General features: G+C 49.7%; 1 protein-coding gene across 2 annotated transcripts in view; it reads right to left on the bottom strand.

Moving 5' to 3' along the window:
- Window positions 1-25,455, bottom strand: part of TRPM2 (transient receptor potential cation channel subfamily M member 2) — a 64,368-nt gene that overhangs the window by 5,194 nt on the left and 33,719 nt on the right. Inside the window, exons 17-27 of one of the 2 annotated variants that reach the window (XM_021711538.1) lie at window positions 24,822-24,940; window positions 24,345-24,477; window positions 23,669-23,840; window positions 17,589-17,772; window positions 14,400-14,581; window positions 14,007-14,139; window positions 8,437-8,524; window positions 5,815-5,902; window positions 4,954-5,111; window positions 4,088-4,164; window positions 3,729-3,830 (exon numbers count right to left, since the gene is read on the bottom strand). In XM_021711538.1, the coding sequence (XP_021567213.1) occupies window positions 3,729-3,830; window positions 4,088-4,164; window positions 4,954-5,111; window positions 5,815-5,902; window positions 8,437-8,524; window positions 14,007-14,139; window positions 14,400-14,581; window positions 17,589-17,772; window positions 23,669-23,840; window positions 24,345-24,477; window positions 24,822-24,940 (1,436 nt within the window). The remainder of the gene's footprint in view (window positions 1-3,728; window positions 3,831-4,087; window positions 4,165-4,953; window positions 5,112-5,814; window positions 5,903-8,436; window positions 8,525-14,006; window positions 14,140-14,399; window positions 14,582-17,588; window positions 17,773-23,668; window positions 23,841-24,344; window positions 24,478-24,821; window positions 24,941-25,455) is intronic. The other variant, XM_021711539.1, reaches the window with a different exon arrangement.

The following is a 25,455-nucleotide window of genomic DNA, read 5'->3' as shown; positions in this document are numbered from 1 at the left end:
CACACAGTCCAACCCGTCATCGCTGGGAGGACAGGAGAGGCACTTCCCCTCTCCCTCCCTCTTCCTCTTCCTCACCTCCCCCAAGCCTGGCCACCCGCCCTTGCCCTCCCCCTTCATCCCTCTTGCCTCCCCTGGGCCCAGTCACCCACTCATTTCCAGTGGCCCCTGCCTCAACCCTATGTGTCCTCCCCACCTCTCCCAGTCCCCAGACCTGCAGCTGAAGCCACATGCGCTCAGCCCACCAGCCTGGTACCAGCACTCCTCCAGCATGAATCTGGCAAAAATCCACCCCATTCCAGCTTCCCCATAGCTGGGTGCCCACACCTCTTCTCCAGCCCTCCTCACTTCCTGGCTACTGGCACAGCAGGGGCCCTCTGAAGGCAACCACCCAGGAGAGGATGCCAGCACAACCACTCTCCCGAGCTCCAGGTTAGGTCACCACCATTCCTGTCTCCTCACGATCTCACACAACTTTCAACTCCTCAGGTCAACTCAACATCAGGATGCCCTTACTGGCAGGACGCCCTAGCCCCCTGGGGCACCCTCACTTCCCAAGATGCCCTCACCTCAGAGGGTCGGCTGCAGCTTCCAGCTCTGTGCCTCTCAGGTCCATGCCCTGCTCTCCTCCCTGACCTCCCACCACCAGTAGGTCCTGTCAGTTCCACTTTCTAGGGTCCCAGAACTGGGCACACCTGAGTCACTGTAGTCATGTGCGGCTGCCCTGGGAAGAGACAATCCCTGCAGCTCCTGCTGTCATTGGCCCTGCACCACTCTGCCTTCCCCCTGCCTTGTGTGGCGGCCCTGACTTGGCCTTCCTGCATCCACTCCATCCACTTCCCTCTGTTTGCAACCCAGTAGCCACCCTACTTGTTTAAGGGGTCTGTGCTGACAGAAGCAAGTCAAAAGGGCAGGAGGACTGAAATGCAAGAGGAGCAGAAAATTCCCAGGGTGGAGTCCTTGAGAGGCCATGGAAGATGGATCCAGTGTGCAGGGGCACTGGGGTGAACAGGGCCCCAAATTAATGTCCTTCCCAGAACCTCAGCATGTGGTCTTATTTGGAAAGCGTCCTTGTAGGTGTAATTAGTTATGATGAGGCCATGCTGGAATAGACTTGTCCCTAATCCAATATTTTATAATCCTCATAAGAAGAGAAAAAGAGGCAGGGGAGATCCTCCCTTAGAGCCTTTAAAGAGAGCTCAGTCCTGCCAACACCTCCAGTTTGAACTCCTGGCCTCCAGAACTGTGTAGAATTGACTCCAATAGTGTAGGAAACATAACAATGGAAGAGCTTATCCCAGAAATGCAAGGATGGTGCAATACTGAAGAAGCTATAAAACAAATTCACACACTAGTTGAGAGAACAGTAAACATAACACATGATTATCTCAACTGATGACAGAAAAACCATTTAATGGCATTCAGCAAGATAAAAACTAGAAGGAAACAGTACTAATCTGATAAAAGGTATTTATAAAGTTTCTTCAGCAAATACTACCATACTTAGTGATAAAATGTTGAAAGCATTCCCATTAAGTCAGCAACAAGTCGAGTTAGTATGACCAGTAGTCTATAACACACTGAAGAGTTTACTCCACACAATGAGGCAAGAAAAAGGGATGAGGAACAGAAATTGTCAGGAGAAAGACAATATTGTTATTTGCAGAATATATTATCATTTACATGGACAATCTACAAGCAAATTAATGTAACTAATGAGAAAGTTTAGCAAAGTTGCTAGATACAAAGTCAGCAAGCATATTTCCTGTACATTTACAAAAACCAATTTGAAAATATAATAGAAAAAGAGTGCCATTCCCAAAAGTAACAAAATTTATCACGTATCTAGGAGTAAATATTTTTTAAAAGTGTAAGTTCTTCTTTAAATCCTTTTTTCTATTCATCCTTTCCCAATACCAGCAGAAAGGCAGAAAAAAAGTGTAAGTTTCTTACAAAGAAAAGTGTCAAACTTCAGGGAAGGACAAATAGAAGAATGAACAAATGTTAACTAATGTATTCATAGAAGATTTAATGTTGTAAAAGTGTCAGTTGTCCCAAACTTTTCTATAAATTCAACAGAATTTCTATCAGTATTCCAACAGGATTTGTCATGGAACTAGACAAAATGAACTAAACGCTCAAGATAGGAAAAGTGGGTTTAAAGATATGCACAGGCCTGAGTCAGGACTTACTGCAGAGTTGTGGCAAATAAAGTGGCCATGATCTTCTATAGAGATGGGATAGATAGACCCAAAGTTCTGTGCCTGACATAGGGCAGTACAGTCAAGGACTTGGCTTAGAAGAGGAACCACATCTCAAGGAAAGAGTCAGATATCAGGGGAGGAGCCAGATGTCAGGGGAGGAGCCACGTCTCAGGGGAGGAGCCACATCTCAGAGGAGGAGCACATCTCAGGAGAGGAGTCATGAGCCAGGGGGAAAGCCACATCTCAGGGGAGGAGCCAGATGTCATGGGAGGAGCCACGACTCAAGGAAGGATCTGTGAGTCAGGGGAAGAGCCACATCTCAGGGGCAGAGCCATGAGTCAGAGTGGGAGCCACATCTCAGGTGAGGAATCATGATTCAGAGGGAAATGATCTGGGGACAGCTCACTTTGTGGATTCAAAAAATAAAATCATAGCCCTTCTCACACCTTACACAAGCAGCCTCCAGCTGTATTGAAGACTCAAATGAAAAAAACTAATTTTGAAACATATTAGAAGAAATGGGAAGGTGTGTATGACTTCATGGAGAAAAAATATACCTAAGAAAATATAATAAAAATGCAACTCACAAGTAAGCAACATGAGCAGGATGCCTATATAAGTATTCTTTTCTGCTCTGTTAAAGTCCATGGGGCCACCAAGCCCTACAAGTCCTCCCTGACCTGCCTGCCTATGTGGCATGACATCAGTGAGCCAGTTGAGTATACCTCATCCCTCCATGCCAGGTGCCTACTGCTCTTATCCTTCAGCAATAGCCAGATGTGTCTCCCTAACTACTACTCACCTGTCCCTGCATGGCGACCAGAGAAGGATCCTAGGGCTGCAGCCACCTAATCATGGTCTGTTTCCAGGCCCCATCTGACTCCTGACTCAGCCTCTGGCTGCAGGCAGAGAAGCCCACTCCCTGTTCCAGAACATTGCACAAGAGGTCCGCCACCCCCTTTTAGACCCCTCAGCTCCCCTGATCCACAATGTTCAATGCCCTTGATGCTACCCATCCTGCAACACATTCTCCTGGAGTCTGACTGCCCCTCCCGCCGACCCCTCCTCACCTTCCTCACCCGCGACTTTGGCACTCAGCAGGTGTTCACAGGTCACCCGACACCTCCATGTTGGCTTTCCTCACCTGCACTGTCAGGCCAAGTGCAGATCCTAGAGGCCTTCCCTTCCAGGGCGCCTGCCAGTCACCCTGTCCCCATGATGCCCTCCTCGTGTCAGGGTGCCTGCCCATCACCCATCAGCACTCTCATAGGATAAGCTGTTCCCATTTGCTGCAGACGTATCCAAGTCCCCAAAGGTTCCAGCAGGGACTGTGGGACAGGGCACACCTAGGGGCCCAGCTGGAAAAGCCCAGGCCTCTTGTGCACTGTCCTGAGTGCCAAGCAAGTGCTGTGAGTTGATGTTTTCTTTCATTGTTGCCTCCTTTACCAAGAAGAAAACCTGCCTCCCTCCCACCCCTAGCTAACCCCAAGGCAGGTTGATGGGGACAGGTGGACAGGGTACACTCACAGGGGCAGCCCATCCTGGACCACGTAGAGCCCGTGGGAGCTCTGGCGATCTGTCAAGCCATCCAGGGTGTTGTAGCAGATCTTGGACAGTGAGTCTGGATTACTGCAAGCAAACAAGAAGGATGTGCTTGTGAGGGATACAGGAGGCCCAGCTGAGAGGCCCACATGATCAGCAGCGGCCCCCCAGTAACCTGGCTGAGTGACTACAGACTGCACCCACACCACAGGAGGAGCTGGGCTTGGCACCTCCACAGGATTCTCCCATTCACTCAGACCCTCAGAGTGGGGATCTCAGCAGACCCCTGGGAGGACCTGGGTCTGGGAAAGGCCTGGAGGGGACAAGGGGTGGCTCACACTCACTCTCCCACAGGGTCCATGGCAGCCATGTCCTTCCTCTCAGCCGTGTAGAAGAGAGGATCATAGATGATAAACTCTGCCTATAGGAAAATGAGAGGCTTCCCTCAGCATCTTATCCCCAGTGCAAAGCCGGGCCCAGGCACCAGGGCAAGAGGGTGGCACCAGAACTGAAGTTAACCCTGGTGCAGGCGCAGAGCTCTGAACAGGGCAGAGCCAGAAGGGACAGGAACCTTCACCCCAGAATCAGCCAAGGAGCAGGTGGCCAGGGCTGGGGGCCTCAGAGGGTCTTCCCAAGATGGGGCAGGGGGCTGAGCTGAACCCTAGAAGTGGATGGATCCCACATGGCAGAGAGAGAGGTGAAGGCAATGGAGGCAGCAGTCCAGAATGTTCAGGAAGGGCCAGAGAAATCCTGCAGGAGGAGGGCGGGGGGGCCCTCCCCTCCCAGTGCCATTGTCTATCCTTCTGTGTCTTTGTGCATGTCTCTGACTCTTCCATGGTCAGCACTCAGAAGCAGGCAGTGCCATTTACTGAGGTCAGTGGGGTCTAGGACAAGGGGGTGACATGGGGGTGATGGGGCCAGGCAGACGACAGGCTGCAGAGCAACCTTGGGGCTTGAGCTCTGTGTGGGTCAGCACGCCCCCAGCCCCCTTCACCACCTCAAGCTGTGTGGCTCATGTGACTTGACCTGTGTGTGTGTCAGTTTCCTCATCTGTCACACAAGGCCACCAGACATTCAGATCCCCGTGGGGCTGCAGCACTGAGAGCCAGGATTAACACTGCAGGTGTTGGGAACAGGACCTCCATTCCCCTTCCCCAGGGACCACCACCTCCCTCCTGGCTATGGTGCGCTGGATGGGACAGACACTTACCTCCCAGGGCACCTTCTCGTTGGGCACAGGGAAGCGCATGACAGGGCAGTTGGGGTACAGAAGGTGCCGGGCGTTCACGTGATAGCAGTCACCCAGCTCCTCCACCTTCTTCCTTATGCCAGGCTCCACATCTTGCTTCTCTGGGGCCTCCTGGGAAGCTGTGGACCGTCAGGGAGTGGTGACACAGAGTCGGGCCCGGGCTCAAGCCCTGGCTCGCAGGACAGAAGCTTCTTCTTGGTCTTTTCCCTAAATCATCGGGGCTGCCTCCACCTCCTGGAGCCCAAATGGCCATGCAGGTTGAACACCAGCCCTACAGTGTGAGCCCCCTTCTTCAGGGGCCCTGGCCTTAGGAGGGCAGCCACCTGGGGTCAGGGCAGCATCCCCTGCTGGCACCTGCCTCTGTGCAGTTACAATCAGAGATTGCAGTAATGAGCAGAACTCAGGCTGCGATAAAACCAGTCAAACTAATAAGGGCAAGTTTGCTCTTTGTGGGCCAGTGACCTCTGAGGAAGGTCGCTTATGTCCATTTCTTGGCCAGTTTAGGAAAACAGACTTTGCCCTCCATCCGTCCGTCCACATGACCGAGAACAGACACCCTGGCAGCTGTCCAACCCTCACCTCTGGCTTTGCATCATGATGGGCAGGAGACAACCAGGGGACAGCGGGCCAGGCCTCTGGGAACCTGGTCAAGTCAGGTGGACAGGCTAAGGTCCCGAGGGCAATGGCCCTGCCGGGCTTGGGGACAAACCCCAGCCAATGCCTTCCTCCAGGCCTGGAAGAGCCCCTCTCCTCCCAACAGATCCCAGATTCAAAAGAACACAAGCCAGTAGAGACCAGCTGCTGGCATGGTCACTCACTCACCCATAGAGGGAATGCCTGCCTCAGAGCCAAAGCCACTGTCCCGCAGGGTCCTCACAATCCAATGCAGAGCTCTAGTCGTCTGGGTCACCTGGAAGGCAGGTTCCAAGTGACACAGTCAGCACCTGATGCAACACACGCACACATCCCTCTGCTCACTGCCTGTCCTGACAGCCGGCATCCTGGCCCCAGGTCCTTACTCCCCAGGCAATCCTACCCCAGCTGGACCCCTGTCCTCCCCTCCCCCCCAATTCTGTGCCATTTGAAGTGAACAACAAGCCCAGGCGCGGTGGCTCATGCCTATAATCCCAGCACTTTGGGAGGCTGAGGTGAGAGGATTACCTGAGCCCACGGGTTCGAGACCAGCCTGGGCAACTTGGCAAGACCTCATTTCTACATAAATCAAAAAATTAGCTGGGCATGGTGGTACACGCCTGTAGTTCCAGCTACTTGGAAGGCTGAAGTGGAAGGATTGCCTGAATCCAGCAGGTTGAGGCTGCGGTGGCCTTGAGCATGCCACTGCACTCCAGCTTGGGTGACAGATCCCGACTCAAAAAAAAAAAGGTGAAAAACAAGCCTGCTCTCTGGGCAGCCCCCAAATCAGCCAGGATGCTGCCCCGGGCCCACCCTGCTGGCCTCAGGGGCTGCTGAGTGTCCGACAGCATAGCCTGTCCAAGAGACACAGTGGTCACTGGGAATAGACACAGCAGAGGCGATGGAACCAATGTGAAGCCACAGGAAGGCAAGTCTGTACTGCAGGGAGAGGGCAGCAAGCCTGCAGGAACTTCTGTGGTCTTGCACCTCCTGGAGGGAACTTCTTCGAGGCCTGACATGCTCAGCCAGAGGACAGCAGGGACATAGTGACTAATACAGCCTAGAAAAGGTAGCTTGGCATGGTTATACCTCTATCAGAGGTTAGCAAGGCAGGGACTTGAGGGAAGAAGGAGCTTGGGCAGGGGATTCCCCCTACTCCCTCCCAGTGCAATGGGTGGGACTGACAGATGGTTTATGTCCCCCAGCACGGGGCCTGACCCTGCCACACAACAAGGCTGGAAGCAGCAGCAGCACTGGGGGGCAGGTCCAAGCAGGGCTCATACTGGTCACCTGGGGCTGCCATGGGCAGCAGGGCAGGGGCTCTTGTTAGGAAGCACAGGACCCAGGACTGGTGGTGGACCCTGAGGGAAGGGGGCATAGGCTGAAGGGTGCTCAAAGGCAAGTGGACCAATGGATGGGCAGACTCTGCCCCCTTTATGCTAAAGACAAGGACACATCTGGGAGTCTGCTGACACGTGTCCATGGCACCAAGAAGCTGTGAGCCCTGCAAAGCTGCCCTTCTGAGCCCTGTCCCCAGCCCTGAACAAGGATAAGGGCCCATACTCAGCAATGGCACCCAGGCCTCCACCACCCCACCACCCCCTAACCTCCTGCTCCAGCACTGCCTGGTCAGTGAGACTCTGGGACAGCCTCCCTCTCACCCCCACCAGGAACCATCCCTCTGCTCACTCCTTCTTCCCTCCTAGTCTAGCACCTCCCTAGAGCTCACTCCTGGAACATGTGTGGAGAAAACACCAAGTGCAGTGGTGAACAGTGTCCCCAAAATATTCATGTCCACCCAGAGTCACAGAACATGACTTTACTTGGGTGTAAGTTCTTTGCATGCTACCAGGGTGGGCCCTAATCCAAAGACTGCTGTCCCATGAGGAGAGGAGAGAATGCACGGATGTGCACCAGGGAAGGCAGCCATGGGATGATGAGGCAGAGACTGGAATAATGTGGCTATAAGTCAAGGGATGCTTGGCCATCAGATGCTGGAAGTGGCAGGAAGGACTCTCCCTAGAGCCTTCAGAGGGATGGTGGCCCTGCTCACACCTTGACTCTGGACTTCTGGCCTCCAGAGTTGTGAGAATGACTTGCTGTTGTTTAAGCCCCACCGTCTGTGGTCATCTATTATGGCAGCCTCAGGACACACACTCACCCAGCAAGGCCAGGTGGGGAGCTGGCTTGGCCTCCTCACCCTATAATGGGTCCCACTCTTCTCTGGGCCCCTAGGCAGCTTCCTCCACATGGCCTCTTATAAATATCAAGGCCCCTGAATATGAAGTTTTGAGCCCATGACCCCACATTCCAACCATCTGACCACGTGTTCCTTACTGAAATTGTTTCCAAGCCCATTCCCCTTTGTGAAAGTTCAAAAGCTCCTCTCCCTAGTCCCCTGTGGCTCCCTGCTCTCCTCCCTAGTTCAGCAGCTGCATTCTCAGAAAGACATAAGGGCCATTTTCAAGTCTTCCCTGCCTCGGTACCACCCCCTCTCCTAGGTCTAAGCACAGAGTCCCCCAGCCTCCTGGGAGACCGGGAAGAGGGATCAAGCAGCTTGTTTCTGCAGACTAGACAGGGGCACAAGCAAGTTTGTGGGACTCAACTGCAGTAATACGTGAGTGGGATTTTCCAGAAGACGTAAAGGCGCCTCTCACACTTGGGAAGGACCTTCCTACATTCCCCACCTCCTCCTCCATGTTGTTACCCCAGAGCACTTATTCTTGATGCTGCATATTGCAGAGCGACCAGCCCCCCCACCCCAGGCCAACGAGAAACCCCTGCAAACACAGGCCCCGACTTCACACCCACCTGCTCCTCCAAGGAGGCCAACCTCTGCTCCATGGAGCCTGACCTCTTCAGCCGGTCCAAATCGAGCAGGTCCACCATGGTGTCCACCCTGAAAGAGGACAAAGCTGAGCCTGACATGGGCCAGACCTTGGCCCCTGGGACACTGAAGGAACATGATGCTGCTCTGCAGATGGCCCTGGCAGACCCGGCCACTCAGGAGTTGCGTCACCCTTCATTTCAGTCATCTTTATCATAACTTGAAACTGTTTCTATTATACATTTCTACTATAGAATGAAATGTCTAGTGCACCAGAGAGGAAGATGTCTTAGCAGATAGAAGCCCAGACTTACCCAATGGGCCCAAACAATTCTCCTCCCTCAGCCTCCCAAGTAGCTGGGACTATAGACACATGCTACTATGCCCAGCTAATTTTAAAAAAAAATTGTGGAGATGAATCTTGCTTTGTTGCCCAGGCTGGTCTTAAACTCCTGGCCTCAGCTCTGACAGCCTGTCCAAAGAGAGATGCTAGCGAGTGAAATGCTCATGCACTGGAGCCTGCTCACCTTGACTCGCCAGCATGCTGTTGGGTCGCACTCTGAAACCCAAGTCACCAAGAGTAGAGCTGCTTCTGACTGCAGTAGGGGCTGGTCTGGGCAGAGGTGGAGCAGTGTTGTTGTTTTAGGAAAGTTTGGTTTCTGCCTTATTTTGCTACAACACAGGAACTTCACCCAGCTTTGGCCTGCTGTGTTTACAGTTAAAATAATTCCAGGGCCAATCACAAATGGACAGCCTCTGTCTGTTTTTGCCCTGGATCCCCCACTTCCTCTCACCTAAAGTGCCAGCTGCAAGTGACATTCTTATATAATAAAGTGTGCAACTGGCCGGGTGTGGCGACTCACACCTATAATCCCAGCAATTTAGGAGGCCAACGCAGGCAGATTGCTTGAGTCCCGAAGCTTGAGACTGGAATGGGCAACATTGTGAGATCTAGTCTCTACAACAAATCAAAAAATTAGCCAGAGGAGGCTGAGGTGGAAGAATTGCCTGAGCCAAAATGTCGAGGCTGAGGTGAGCTGTGATCATGCCACTGCACTCCAGCCTGGACAAGAGAGTGAGACTCCAACTCAAATAAACAGACAAAGAAAAACTGAAACTATTTTAGCAAATGTCACTGGGGACAGGACCCATTTTAAAGAGTTATCTAGGGAATCTTCACCAAGGGTCTGGGCGTCTACTTTTGCCCACACTACCTGTTGCTTGATCCCACAAATGCTACTTAACTCTGCCCCTGACTTCTTTTCCCAGACAGCCTTGCAAATACATGAGGGTGGTTACTGGAGCATCTGTGAACCTGCGTGATTCAGTCACTGTGAGATGTAGGAACCGTCTGGATCTACAGACGGAGCTTGTCAGGGACCCCAAACCTCCAGTCCTGCACTGTGTGCAGGAACTGGGGTCAGTTCAGCCCAGCCTCAGTGCTGTGAGGTCATGGCACACCACACGCCATGGCACCTTCCTGGGCCTCAGCATCCTCACCAGACTCATGAAGAGAAGGTGATCAGGCCAGGGGGCCTTGGTCAGGGCCAATGAGTTCTTTCATTCTTTTCCCTGGTGCCCTATGTTTTACAAGACTCTGTCTGTCAAAGCACCACTGTTGTTAAAAATCCATATGCATGCAAACCAGTGTGAGTGATCTCTCAGCACACAGTCACCATTTCAGCTGAAACATGTTCTGTAGGCCCATCTTAGGAACATGTAGATATAGTTTAGACATTAATATGAATATGGATAAAGATATATATAGACAGATATAGATATAAATATAGATATGTATGTGTGTGTATGTATATATGTGTGTGTGTGTGTGTGTGTGTGTGTGTGTGTGTGTGTGTGTGTGTACAGCGAGAGAGAGAGAGAAAGCGGGGCAGGGGACAGAGAGAGAGAAAGAGAGCGAGAGAGAGAGGAGAGAGATTGATTGATTTAGAGACAGGGTCTCATTCTGTCCCCAGGCTGGAGTATTGGAGTGCAGTGGTGCAATCATGGCTCACTGCAGTCTCCAACTCCTGGGCTCAAGAGTGATCCTCACACCTCAGCACCTCCTGAGTTGCTGAGACTACATATGCATGCCACCACACCCAGCTATTTTTTTTTTGAGAGATAGCATTCTGGTCATGTTGTCCAGGCTAGTCTTAAACCCCTTGCCTCAAGTGATCCTCCTAAATTAGCCTCCCAAAGCATTGGGATTACAGGCGTGAGCCACCACACCTGACCTGACTATTTCTATTTCAATTAAGCTTTTTATAACCTCAGGAAATAACTGGAGGAGCACAACTTCCCCTGAGTACCCAGGTGGGAAATCAGGCATGATGTAGTCATCGTCTTCTAGCCTTGAGTATACTAACCACCAGCATTCCTGCAGCCTTCCAGCTTGAGGGCTCCCTGAGGCCAACTCTGAGGCTCCTGTTTTAAGCTTTAGGATGTCTGGAACGAGGCAGGGAGCTGAGCTGGCATTTGGACCCAGCCAACTTCCCTCAGACAGGATGCTGCAAAGTTGCTGGGGCCTGCATTCAAATCCAGACTATGTTGTTCACCAGCAATGAACACTGGCTACCAAGCTCTCTAACTTTCCTGGGCCTCTGTTACTTCACTGGTAAATGTGGAATAAACCCTTCCCTCTACAGAAGGACAGGATGAGATGACGCAAGTGAAGAGCTTGACCCACAGGGAGCCCTCAACACACCACAGTTGCTGTATTCTTGCCCTGACTGTTGACCATCAGCGGCTTCAGGGCCCTGTGTGAGGACTCCTGACATGCTGAGACCCTTTCAGAAACACTCCCGACTGGGCTCGGTGGCTCAACCTGTAATCCTGCACCTTGAGAGGCTGAGGTGAGTGGATTGCCTGAACCCGCGGGTTCGAGTCCCGCCTGGGCAACTTGGCGAGACCTCATCTCCACAACAAATCAAAAATTAGCCGGGCGTGGTAGCGCGCGCCTGTAGTTCCAGCTACTTGGAAGCTGAGGTGGAAGGATCGCCGGAGCCCAGCAGGCGAGGCTGCGGTGGCCGGGAGCGGTCACTGCACTGCAGTCTGGCGACTGAGTGAGGCTCCAACTCAAAAAAAAGAAAGAAACACTCCCAAGTCCTCTCCCCCAGCATCTGGGGCCTGAGTCACCAGACAAGACCTGAGCCGGTAAGAGAAGGTGCTCGGGGCACCACATGGGCCCCAGGCACTTCCTCTTTACTAGATGATCAACGTAGAATGTCAGAGCTGAGACACCAACCCCAGGTTCCTGCAATTCTGGCTACCAGGGACCAGCAGCAGCTCCAGAATTGCATGGGATTTGCTGAGTGTCACCTAGTACTGGACTTGCTCTAGGCCCCAGGATACTATAGGGAGCATGTGGAACTCTGTCCCTGCCCACAATGAACCTGGCAGGTGGACATTAACCCAACCCACCAACCAATCCACAAACCCATCAGTCAACCAAACAACATTCAGAATTTTTGAGACAGGGTATGGGGACAGAGTGGGTGGAGGACAGTGGAAGGCCTCCAGTGACACCTGAGTGAAGTGAAACAGCAAGACCTGCCTCTCTGTGAAAGAAGATTGTTCTAAGCAAAGGGCATGCCAAGGGCTCAACTGGACGTCATTGTGCCCAAACTCAAGCAAATAAGGCATCTAGCATGGGAGAGAAAGTGTTTTGATCATTGCTAGCTCATCGAGGTTCTCTCCATTGTCACCATCATCACTATCATTGTCATCAAAATCACCATCACCATAATTATCACCACTATCATTACTATCAACATCACCACTATCACCAACATTACCATCATCACCACCATGACTACCAACACCACTATCAACACCCACCCCATTACCACCATGATCACCATCATTGCCATCACCATCATCACCACCATCATTACTATCATCATCATCACCATCACCACCATAAGCATCATCATCATCAGCATCACCACCATTACCACCAAAATCACCACCACTACCACCATCATTACCATCATCATCACCACCACCACCATCACCATCCTCACCACCATCATTATCATCATCATTGCCATCATCATCATCATCTTCACCACCATCACCACCACCATCATCACCACCACCACCACCACCACCATCACCATCATCATCACCACCACAATCATGACCATCCTCACCACCATCACCACCACCACCACCATCACTATCACCATCAACATTACCACCATCATCAGCAGCAGCATCACCATCACTATCATCACTGCCATCACTACCACCATCGTCATTACCACCATCATAACCACCGTCACCACCATTACCACTATCATTACCATCATCATCGCCATCACCACCATCAGCATCACCATCATCACCACCATCACCACCATCATTATCACCATGGTCACCATCATCATCAGCCTCAGCATCATCAACATCACCATCCCCATCATCATCTTCAGCATTATCAGCATCACCACCATCACCATCACCATCACCACCATCATTGCCATCATCATCATCACCACCATCACTACCACCTACCACCATCATCATCATGACCACCATCACCACTATTATCACCATCACCATCACTCATATGTAAGATTGAGGATATAGTGATACCGGCAACAACCCATGCTAGCAAAGCACTGGTCATGGTTCAAGCATGACGTGCTCAGTGCTTTACAGGCCTGAGCCTACTGCATTCTGAGACAACTCTAGGGAATGGGTACCACCAAGGTCTCCATCTTGGAGATGAGGCGTGGGAGGCACGGAAAGGCAGAAGCACATCTCTAAGGAGGGGGTACTCAGCCTAGTCTGCCTGGAGCCACACTCTTGGCCACATCCTGGCAGCTCTAGAACGCCCCTCTTCATGCCTGCAGGAACCTCTGCACTGCTATAACTAGGTGACATCATGTCCCCTTCCTCCTCCTCCCCTCATTAGTTGAGGAGCTGGGGTCAGATGGGGGCAGGGCCTGGCCACAGTGTGACACACCTAACAGCAGACCCTAAGGCCAGGTTCTTCCTGTCGCCTGCTGTCAGGCCCCGTTGGCGCCCATGAGGGCCAGAGCCAGGAGGGTAGAGAGAAAGGAGCAGAAAGATCTTTACCCAACACTAACCTTGCACCCTAGAAAGAAGCACAGTGGGAGGAGTTGAGAGGGGGACAGTACTCAGTGTGGCTGAGCTCTGGGGCTGGGCTACTGAGGCCCTGCAGAAGCTACTGCAAGACTGTGAGCCAGCAGGTTCACAGGGCAAACTGTCCAAAAACAATCCTGATTACCAATGTGCACATCCTCCCAGTCCTCCAAGTTGAACTCTTACAGGCCCACCTATCACTCCTCCAGCCCACCAAGGCTTTCCAGCCCAGTCTCTGACCCCTTACCCCTTAGGCCCAGCCTTCCTTAGGACCCCAGAGGACCCTGGCTCAGCTGCTGGGTGCAGGCCCAGGTGCCCATGGAATTGTTGGGGACCACAGGGTATAGAGTGTCCCTTCCCAGATGACGTGTCACCTCCAGACAGGATACATAATGATGCTGCCTGTGTGGCAGTGCAGGGGGAGGCTGCCCAAAGGTCCCCATACTTATTGCTGATGTCCTCAATCTTCTGCTCCGGTCTCTGCTTTTGCTGGTACTGCTGGTTCTGCAGGTAATTCTCCTTGAGGTAGATCTCCCAGGACAACAGGGCTGCCTCCTCGTTCTTCTCAAGCTTGTTCTCTGTCGGGGTGAGGGGACCCAAAATCTTCATAAGGAGGACCCCTAGGACCCTGACGCACCCAGGGGCCCTGCCCTGAGAGGCCTGCTAGGCTCAGTCCCTGGCACCCACTCAAGGCCAGCAGAAGACCAGTGGTCTGAGTGGCTCACGTGCCTGCTGAGCATCCAGGGCTCTAGAAAGAGCTGCCACACCCACTCCCAGGTCCCCTCTCCCCCTGAGACAGCCGGGAGCACATTCTGGGCCACAGGAGAGAGGGGCATACTGAGTTGCTTGTGTCGCTTGGCAGGGATCTTCAGGACCACCCTCTTGACGAAGAGCTGCAGGTGGCTGAGCAGGATGAAGGGGGGCGGTGCAGGGGGGCGGCCGTGGTACTCCTCGATCAGGTCATGGCGCTGGAACTTCCAAATCTGGTCCGTGTGTTCCTGGACCTGCTGGAAGGTGTAGCTGTTGGGGAGGAGAGGGATGCCACACAATCAGTGAGAATGCCAGAAGCAGACTCCAATCAGTGCCTGCCAACCCAATAGATGCCAGAGGAGAGAGGCGCCACGGTGCAGGGAGACCAGGCCCAGCACAGAACATGCCCGGTAAGCCTTAGAGTCCCAATGTTCCTGGAGGCCAAGGTGAGAAAAAAAGAAGCAGCACGTGGATTTTAGATTTTATAAACCTCACTAACAACATGAAGTGGACATTTATTGGGTGGCAGATACTGTCTGGCATTGAGCTCTACAGGTTTATTTGCTGATTCCAATAGGCACAAGGATGGTGCCCCATGGCAAACACTGAGTGTGAAGGACTACAGAGCATGCTCACGGCGAGTCTTGTGTAGAGGCAGAGAAAGGCATCTGGATCAGCAGGAGGCAGCCATGCAGTTGCAATCTCACTTGCTTGTACTCAAGACACGGATGGGGACCTGACTGCCAGACCCTTGACCTTGAGACAGCAGTCCTAGGGCACATTCAGGTTCCTTCCATGCTCAGAACACACATTAAAACACAAAGTGGTGGGGCACGGTGACTCATAATCCCAGCACTTTGAGAGACTGAGTAGAGAGGATTGCTTGAGCCCAGGAGTTCAAGACCAAGCTGGGCAACATAGCGAGACCCTATCACTATAAGAAATAAAAATAAAATAAAAGCCTGGCACGGTGGTGCACACCTGAATCCTAGCTACTCAGGAGACTGAGATGGAAGGATTGCCTGAGTCCAGGAGATCTAGACTGCAGTGAGCTGTGATCGTGCTACTGCACTCCATCCTGGGTGACAGAGTAGACTCCAACTCATAAAAAAGAAAAGAAAAGAAAAGCGACAATCTTGGCCACCCAGCTGATGAAAGGGCCAGAGGAATAGTGCCTGATGAAGCCAAGAACAAAAGATTTTCAGCAGGTCACAGGTAGCCAAAACTATCTGTAGAGATCAGGAAGGGCTTTCTGAATCATGGCATGGCCTAGCTGTCGTCCACTGCTATGACCAAGGAGGGGCCACAGAGCCCTGCAATTCAGCCCTGAGGCCAGCTGGGACTTGGCCCCAGACACCAGGGCTTTCACACCTCTTAGCCTCCTATTTCCTGGAGTCCTTTATCACACTGCCTCTGTTCCAAGCTTAAAATCTCTAGGAGCATAAGGGAGCCCCCAAAGCCTGGGGTCCTCTAGTTGCTACAGCTCATCAGAGACAGGACACCAGAGGAAGCGCTAAGGCCCAAGATGACCACGCCCATTGGGGACCCACAGGACAGACTCCTATTGTGTACTTTTTGCTTCACACACAAACAGCAAACACTCTGAAAGTTTTGTGATGAGATTGAATGTTTCAAAACACCAGACTTAAAGAAAATCCTGGAAATTTCCAGAGAGAAGAAATAGCTACTGTATTCATTTCCTAACACTGCTGTAACAAATTACCACAAACTTAGTGGCTTAAAACCATCAAATTGACTCTCTAACAGTTCCAGAGCTCAGAAGTCTCTGTGAGCTAAAACTGTGCTGTCATCAGAGCCATGTCCCCAGAGGCTCAGAGGAGCATGCACTCCTCGTCATTCTCACCTTCTGGGGGCTGCTGCATTCCTGGGCTGAAGGCTCGCATTGCTCCAGCCTCCACTTCCATCATCACGTTCCTTCCCTGACTCTAGCCCCACTGCCTCCCTCTGACAAGACCCTGACCAGATAACCCAGAACATCCTCCCATCTCAGGATCCTTGATTTAATCCTATTCCTGAAGTCCCTATTGCCATATAAGGCATGATATTCACAGGTTCTGTGGGTAGAATATGGACATCATTGGGGGTGTTGTTCAAGCTGCCACAGATGCCCACACAGAATGAGGCACATGGCATTGCCAGGCCCTTTGGATGCCTCACAAACACTGGGCAAATGGGTCAGGAGAGGGTACACACACATGTACAAACCCCATGAAGTGACAGCAGAGCACGGGAAGAAGTACAGATGAATAGGCCCCAACGGTGTGAGAGAACCAGACATAGAGTCATCTGAGGTGGTCATAGCTCCAGAAAAACAGGCCCAAGGAGCCCAGATGGCAGATAAGAAACGGAACAACTTGCCGACATGCTGGGACTCCCTTGCTTACAAGATGAAAACACCAACTGGAACCAACATGACCAACTGCAGTCTGTACAGAGTAAGCTTTCTGAGGGCTCAGCCTGAATTTTCTCTGCCTGTTTCACACTAACTCTCCCCAAATTTGCACACAGGGCTCATGAGGAGGCACAAAGAGACAACTGGACTGTGCATGTCCAAGGAAATCCCAGACCACGCTTTCCTTCTACCAATCACCTGCTCATCCCAGAACCCAGCCTCTGAACCTTTCCTGATAAAAATATGGTCTGAGTCAGCCCAAGGAGATGGATTCTGGCTGCACTCCCATCTCCTTATTGGTTGATCTACGATAAAGTTTTTCTTTTCCCAAAAACCCCGTGTCATAGTATTGGCTTCAGCACACTACGCAGTGAGCTTTCTGCTCAGTTACAGGGACACAGGCAGTGCCAGGATAGTGAGGGGACAGCTCTGAGCAGCCAGCGGCCTCAGCACACTCCCAGGTAGAGCAGCGAGGGTGCTACATCCTTGCAGCCACCATTCAAAAAGAATGAGACCAACACCAACAACCCTTCCTTCCTCGCAGGGAAGAATGAGGCTTCAAGGTGCACCCACTGCCTCTGCAGCTATTTAGTCCCAGGGATGAATGAGCCCCATGCACATCCACAGCACCACGAGTCCCCAGCAGCCATGACAAGGACAGAGCAGCACACCAACTCAGGAGATGTGGCAGTGACCAGGGAGAGTGGCTACACACATGCTGCTGGAATGTCAGAGGCAAACCGGGTACCAGTCTGTCCACACTGTCCCTCCAGACCTGGGAGGCAGAAGGGCTGGCGCAGCCCCAGTGAAGCCACAACCTATCCTTCCACTCCTGAACATGCCCACCCACTCCTGGGCACTCACTTGAACATGGCGATGAGGAGATTGAGCAGCAGAATGTTGGTGAAGAGCAGGTAGAGGCAGAGCAGGAGGACTGTGAGCCACTCAGGGAAGGCCGGCGCCAGCTGCGCCATGTCACTCTCGGGGCACTTGGGCTTGTAGGGGTCTGTGCCATTGGGGCTGCACTGGTCTGGGTTGAAGTTCACACCTAGCATTGGGAATGAGGGTGAGCAAACCAAGAAAACAACAAAGTCGGGAGGGATCCCCAAAGCCTTTGGTCATTGTCAGTATCCCCATGGGCCTAGACGCCTGCATATCTGGGTGACATCGGCTATCAGCTCGAAGCAGCCCACACAAAGTTCAGAAAGAGGCACCTGTATGTAGCCAAGCATCCTCTGCAGGCAGGCCATGGAGTCAGAGCTGCACGCCAGACTGACCCATTCCCTGCCCAGCACCCAGTCAGTCCACCAGGGCACTGTCTGGACCCCTCCAGGGCCAGCACCAGGCCGGGGTTGGGGCTGCAGTCATCAGTAAGACACAGGCCCCATCCCTGGGTAGTTCATTGGTGGGAAAGGATTTCAAAGGAAAAAATTAACAACTATCACAAAGAGAAGGAAAAATGTTGCCAAGGCAATACGGTGATAAGGGAAATAGGTGATTATGAAACAAACTATAGTTCTACATTGGCACAAAAGTAAAGAATATATAATATAATATAATATAACATAAATATGTAATCAACATTGGTAACAAAAAATCTCTAAGGAAACATACTAAGGTGTTAATAATTAAGTTGTTGTGACTAAATCTGGGAGGTAGATTATGGATAACATGTTTCTTTATGCTTGCCTTGAATGTTAAAAATTTCAACAATAAACATGCACTATGAGGTAATCCAATATATTTTTTGAAACTGTTACTAATTTTCTAATATCATTCTGAGAGATATAAATTCCAATATTAAAGAAGAAAAGCCAAAATCATTAACATAACATTCCAATTTAGTAAACTAGAAAAAGAAGAGCAAACTAAATCAAAAGCAAGCAGAAGGAAATAAATACTAAAGATTAGAATGTAAATAGAGAGATAAAACAAAATAAAGAAGATCAACAATAACAAAAGCTGGTTCTTGAAAAAGATCAGCAAAATTACACCTTTTAGCTGGACTGATCAAGAAACAAAAGAGAGAAGGCTCAAATTACTAAAATCAGAAATGAAAGAGAGAGCATTACTACCAACCTTACAAAAATAAAAAGAACTAAAAGGAAATACTAGAGAAAATTGTATGCTAAGGATGCGATAACTTAGATTAATGAACAAATTCCTAAAAAGACATAAACCGTCAAAGTGACTAGGGCAGAAATAGAAAATACAAATAGATCTATAACAAGTACAGAGATTGAATTAGGACATTGAAAACTCATACAAAGATAAGTCCAAGCTCAGAGGGGTTCACTGGTGAATTCTACCAAATGTTTAAGGGACAGTTAAAACCAATTCTTCTTAAAGAGGAAGAATACTTCCTAAGTCATTCTATGAGTCTGGCATTACCCTGATACTAAAACCAAGCAAACATTACAAGAAAATAAAACTACAGACCATACCCCTTATGACTATAGATGCAAAAAAAAAACAAAAAAAAAACCCACCCAAAAATGCTAGCAAATGGAATCCAGCAACATATAAAAAGGTCACACACCATGGCCAAGTGAGATGTATCCCAGGAACACAGGTGGTTTAACACCTGGAGATAAATTAATGTAATGTACGATAGTAACAGTATAAATAACAAAAACCATGTGAACATTTCAATAGGTGCTGGAAATGCATTTGACAAAACTGAGCACCCTTTCATAATAGAAACACTCAAGAAACTAGAGGGAAAAGAGAATCTCTTCAACCTGATAAAGGACATTTACCCCTCCCCCCAAAAAAAACAGTTAACATCATACCCATGGCAAAAGCTTTCTCCCTAAGATTAGGAACAAGACAAGGATGTCCACTCTTGCTAATGTCCTAGTCAGCATTGTACTGGAGGTTCTAACCAGAATAATTAGGCAAGATAAGGAAATAAAAAGCACCTAGACTGGAAAACATCGAGTAAAACTATCTCTATGTGCAAATGACATGATCCTGTATATAACAAATGCACTAAAAAAACTATCAGACCTAACAAAGAAATGTAGCAAGGTTTCAGAATACAAGATCAACATACAAAATGCAGCATATTTCTACACACCAGTAATTAACAATTCATAATAAAATTGATTTTAAAATGCTATTTTTAATAACTGGAAAAAGAATAAAATTCTTAGAAATAAACAATAGAAGCATAAAATACATACATGGAAAACTACAAAACGTTGTTAAGGGAAATTAAAGATCAAAATAAGCAAAATGACATCCCATGTTCACAAGAAAAATCCCAGATACCTTTTTTTGAGAAGTTGATACATTGATCCAAAAATTCATGTGAACCCAAGGGATCCAAAACAATCTTGAAAAAACAAAGTAGAAAGACTTACACTTCTCTATTTCAAAACTTACTACAAAGCAACACTAAGCAAGATAGTGAGAAACTGGAGCCAGGATAGATATATAGATCAGTGGAACAAAACTGAGAATCTAGAAATAAACCCTTATATTCATGGTCAATTGATTTTCGACAAGGATGCCAAGATAACTCAATGGGGAAAGAATCGTCTTGTCAACAAAATAATGCTGAAACAACTAAATATCCACAATGACATGCTGACCCTTATCTCACACCAGATACAAAGATTAATCTAAACAGATCAAAGGCCAAAAGAAACAGCTAAAGCTACAAATATCTTAGACAAAAAACATAGTCATAAATCTTTGTGAACTTAAGTTTTTAGATATGACACCAAAACCATAAATATTAAGAGATTAATAAATTGAATTGCATCCAAATTAAAAAACACTTGCACTTCAAAGGATACCATAAAGAAAGTAATAGACCACCCACAGAATGACAGAAAGTATTTGCAAACTATACATTTGATAAGAGACTGGTATCCTTATGTAAAGAGTTCTTACAACTAAATTACAAAAAGCTGAATAATCCAAATGAAAAATAGGCAGAGGACAGGAACAGATATCTCTCCAAAGTTATACAAGTGACACAATGAGTCCATGAAAAGATGCTCAGCAAGACAGTAATTGGAGAAACAAAGTCAGAACCATGATGAGATGCAACTTCATACCTGCCAGGACAGTGAGATTTTTAAAAATGGACAATCACAAACATCAGCAAGAATATGGAGAGGACCAGGTACGGTGGCTCACGCCTATAATCCCAGCACTTTGGGAGGCAGAGGCAAGAGGATTGCCTGAGCCCACAGGTTAGAGATCAGCCTGGGCAATGTGGTGAAACCTCGTCTCTACAATAAATCAAAAAATTAGCTGGGCATGGTGGCTGATGCCTGTGGTTCCAGCTACTTGGAAGGCTGAGGCAGAAGGGTCTCCTGAGCCCAGCAGTTTGAGGCTGTGGTGACTGTGAGCATGCCTGGGTGATAGAGTGAGACTCTTACTCAAAAAAAGGAAAGAAAGAATGTGGAGAAACTGGAATCTTCCTACGTTGCTCGTTGCTCATGGGAATGTAAAATGGTGCAGCACCTTTGGAAAACAGCCTGGCAGTTCCTCAACAAGTTAAGCATAGAGTTGTCATGTGACCTAGCAATTTCACTCCTAGGCATCTAAGAGAATAAATATATGTGCCTACACAAAAACATAAGTGACTGTTCACACAACATTATTCATGGTATTCAAAAAATGGAAACAACCCAAATGTTCACCAACTTAAGAATGGATAAACAAGCTGGGCTCAGTGGTTCAGCCTGTAATCCCAGCACTTTGGGAGGCTGAAGTGAGTGGATTGCCTGAGCCTAGGGTTTGAGACCCGCCTGGGAAACTTGGAGAGACCTCATCTCTACAATAAAATCCAAACTTAGCCGGGTGTGGTAGCGCATGCCTGTAGTTCCAGCTACTTGGAAGGTTGAGGCAGAAGGATGGCCAGAGCCCAGCAGGTCAAGGCTGCAGTGAACGGGAGCGTGCCACTACCCTCCAGTCTGGGCGACAGAGTGAGACCCCAACTCAAAAAAAAAAGAATGGATAAACAAAATGTGGTGTACCCATACAAGGGGATATTATCCAGCCACAAAAAATAATTAAGTACTGATACATGCTACAATAGAAAGAAATCAGATACCAAAAACTACATATGAGGGAGAACCCCCCAAAAAACAGAATTATCTTTTGGAAGGTGGGGCCTTTGTAAAACACTTGGAATTTGTCCCTCCAGATCAAACAATCATCCAAAATTATCTGGAAGTTTTGAGAAGGTTGCATCACAATTTGCAGAAGAAACATACTGAGTTGTGGCAAACAGCTGACTGGTACTTCCACCATAACAACACACCTGCCCATATCGCAGAGTGCTCAGCAGTTTTTTGTTTGTTTGTTTTTGAGTTGGAGTCTTACTCTGTCACCCATGCTGGAATGCAGTGGCACACTCATGGCCACCCCAGCGTCAACCTGTTGGGCTCTGGCGATCTTTCTGTCTCAGCCTTTCAAGTAGCCAGAACTACAGGCGCATACTACCACGCCCAGCTATTTTTTTCTTTATTATAGAGATGAGGTCTCACCAAGTTATCCGGGCCGGTCTTGAACCCACGGGCTCAGGCAACCCACTCGCCTCAGCCTCCCAAAGTGCTGGGATTACAGGCTAAGACACCGAGCCCAGTTCTCAGTAGTTTTTTATCAAAAACGGCATGACTCCCATGCCCCACCCTCCCTATTCACCTGATCTTGCCCAGAGCTGCTTTTTTTTCCCCTTATATAAAAAAATTCTTCAAAGGGAAACATTTTGGAAGAGGTGAAACAAAAAATGACAGAAGCACTCAGAGGCAGTAAAATTGACAAGTTCAAAAACTGTTTGGAGCAGTGGAAAAAGCATCTGGATAGGTGTATTGCATCAAACAGAGAGTACTTTGAAGGTGACTGAAGTTTAAACATGCAAGAAAAAACACAATTTTTTATAAATAAATTCCAGTCTTTGGGGTCCCCCTCATATTACATTATCCAATTTATATGAAATGTCCAGGAAATCTGTAGTGACAGAAAGTTAAGAATAGAGGTTGCTGCCAGGCTCGGTGGCTCAGCCTGTAATCCCGCGCTTTGGGAGGCCGAGGTGAGTGGATTGCCTGAGCCCGCGGGTTCAAGACCCGCCTGGGCAACTTGGCGAGACCTCATCTCTACAATAAATCAAAAAATTAGCCAGGCGTGGTAGTGTGCGCCTGTAGTTCCAGCTACTTGGAAGGCTGAGGCTGAAGGATCACTGGAGCCCAGCAAGTTGAGGCTGCGGTGGCCGGGAGCGGCCATTGCACTTCAGTCTGGGTGACAGAGTGAGACTCCAACTCAAAAAAAAAAAGAATAGAGGTTGCCTAGGGTTGAGGGGAGGGGGAGTGTGTGGAATGATCGCTAGTTGGTGTGGAGTGATCACTAGTGGGTATGGAGTGTTTTTTTAGGGTGATGCAAATGTTATAAAATTAGATGCTGTAAATATACTAAAGACTACTGAAGTACACACTTTATCCAGGCAAACTTTATGGAGTGTGAATTACATCGCAATAAAACTGTTTTTTTAAAAAAACCTCATGATAGGAATGGCATTCTCTCCTTCTAGAAGAGGAGAAAGTTATTTCTGACCGGGGAGGGAGGGAGAGGGGAAATAGGGTAGCATTCGTGTTGAGGGGGTGTCAGCCCATGCCTAGCGCCCCAGGCCACAGCTTGCTCCCCTCTTGACCTGAGGGTGGCACAGCCCAGCCCCCTACCCGGGTCTGGCATCCTCCTTCTTCCCCTGGGTAGGGTGTGCACCTTCCTTTTTCTGCCCTGGGAACTCAAGAGTTAATGATCCAGGGCCAATGCTGGCCAAACGGGAACTTGCAGGACCCCCACTGGAATCAGACTTCCCTTCCCACAGCTATACCTCAGTCACCCACCCTCAGGTTGCCTTCCCCTTGGCTGTCTCTCTCCCACCTCCCAGCAACAGCACCGGAGCTCTGTGAGTCCTGGGCTCCTACCATCAATGTAGGTCGGGATCTGCCCAAAGATGGTGAGGTAGGAGTGGTAGACGACGCCCCGGAAGATCCAGTCCACTCGGCTCTCGTTGTGGATGAGGATAGCCTGCTTGGCCACCCCAAAGGACACGACCCACACGGCCAACAGGAAGAGGAAGAAGAAGACGTCCTTCATCTGCAGGGACAGCAAGGCTCATGGGCTGCACTCTCCACGCTTCCCATACCCTCCTGCCCTGAGGCAGCCTGTGCCCGCTGCGCCCAGCAATGGTGAAGAAGACACTGCTGCCCCCAGCACAGATGTGGGATGTCAAGAGGCTCCCGGGGAACAGCCCTGGGGCTGACTCCACAGCCCCACAGAGTGCCAACAACTCTGTGCTGGGCACCACTGAGGTGTCGGAAGGAGTCAGACATAACCGTGACCCAAGGAGGAAAGCTCCCATAACTGAATCAGAGAACAGGAATGAGTTGTGGAGATCAGAGAGAAGAACCAGGGAAGGTTTCCTGAAAGAGGTGGCATACAGGCAGAGATAACACAAAGGCATCCTTGGAGCCCAGGGGGCAAAGCAGGGACACTAGAACCTATGGATGTGCTTAAGCCCTAGTCTATCTCACTGGCTGTGGGCATGTCCTCCCTCCAACCCATCCCCAGCAGGCCTCCCTGGAGACCCCATTCCCTTACCATTCGCTTCACAATGATTATCTTGGGCCCCAGTGTCTTACTGACAGTAAAAATGTGCATGAGTCGGAGGCAGAACATGATGAAATCCAGAGCCAGGATGACGCGCCCAGAGTACAGCATGGCTGGTATGAGCCTGGCAGCGGCAGAAGAAGGCCCACCTCAGCTTGACTCACCCAGGCAGCCATGGCCCAAGAGCCTGTCCCCAGCCCAGCATGGCCCCTGGACCCTAGTGTGTTAAGAGCTGGTGCCAGACTGAGGAGCAGAGCCTCAGAAAGATCCAGATGCCCAGGCCCACAGCAGCTGGCTGGGGGACACCCTAGGAAACAAGCAGGCTGGGCCAGGTTCCTCCGGCTTGTGGAGAAAAGGGGCCACAGTCCCGCAGACACATGAGACCTGGATAGGAAGTGCACTCTCCTGAGGATGACTGGTGTCTCAGACATGAGGTGGGGAGAGAGCTACGGGATGAGGGCCACTCACCGGCAGGTCAGCCCTGCTATGAAGAGCAAGATGGCGCCAACATCCAGTTTATTCCAGAAGTCACTAAAGTACAAGGCAGCCTTCTTCATCAGCCCACACTCATCAGGGTCATAGAAGAGCTACTGGGAATAGGGGGGTGGGGAGGCAGATGTGCTGTCACTATCACTGTCACTGTCACTATAATTTCACTGTCACTATCAATGCCACTAATAGTATCACTGCCATTATCACAGCATTATCATCACTAATATCACTACCACTATCACTATTATTATCATTATCACTACTATCACTATCATTATCACTATCATTGTCACTATTCTATTCACTATCACTATTATTAGTATCACTACTATATTATCACTATCAGTATCTCCATCCATATTCACTAGCACTATCATTTCATATTCATTATCACTATCACTACCATCATATTTATTGTCACTATCACTATCACAATGAAACTGGCTCAATCTTCCAGCAAGCTGGATGCCCATGGAATTGAAGCTGGAGAAACTCACACTTGTGCCATGAGACGTCCCTGCCACCTGCTGGCAGCTCTTCTTCCTCAGTCTTCCCCGTTTCCTGATTTCCAGCACACGGTTACAATGAGACAAGGGACCCCTCATCTGAC

This window comes from Carlito syrichta, unplaced genomic scaffold (assembly GCF_000164805.1).
Source record: "Carlito syrichta isolate Samal-C Ts95f unplaced genomic scaffold, Tarsius_syrichta-2.0.1 Scaffold302353, whole genome shotgun sequence".
Lineage (NCBI taxonomy): Eukaryota > Metazoa > Chordata > Mammalia > Primates > Tarsiidae > Carlito > Carlito syrichta.
The sequence above is the reverse complement of the archived record's forward strand: the minus strand, read 5'-3'. Positions and strand labels throughout refer to the sequence as shown.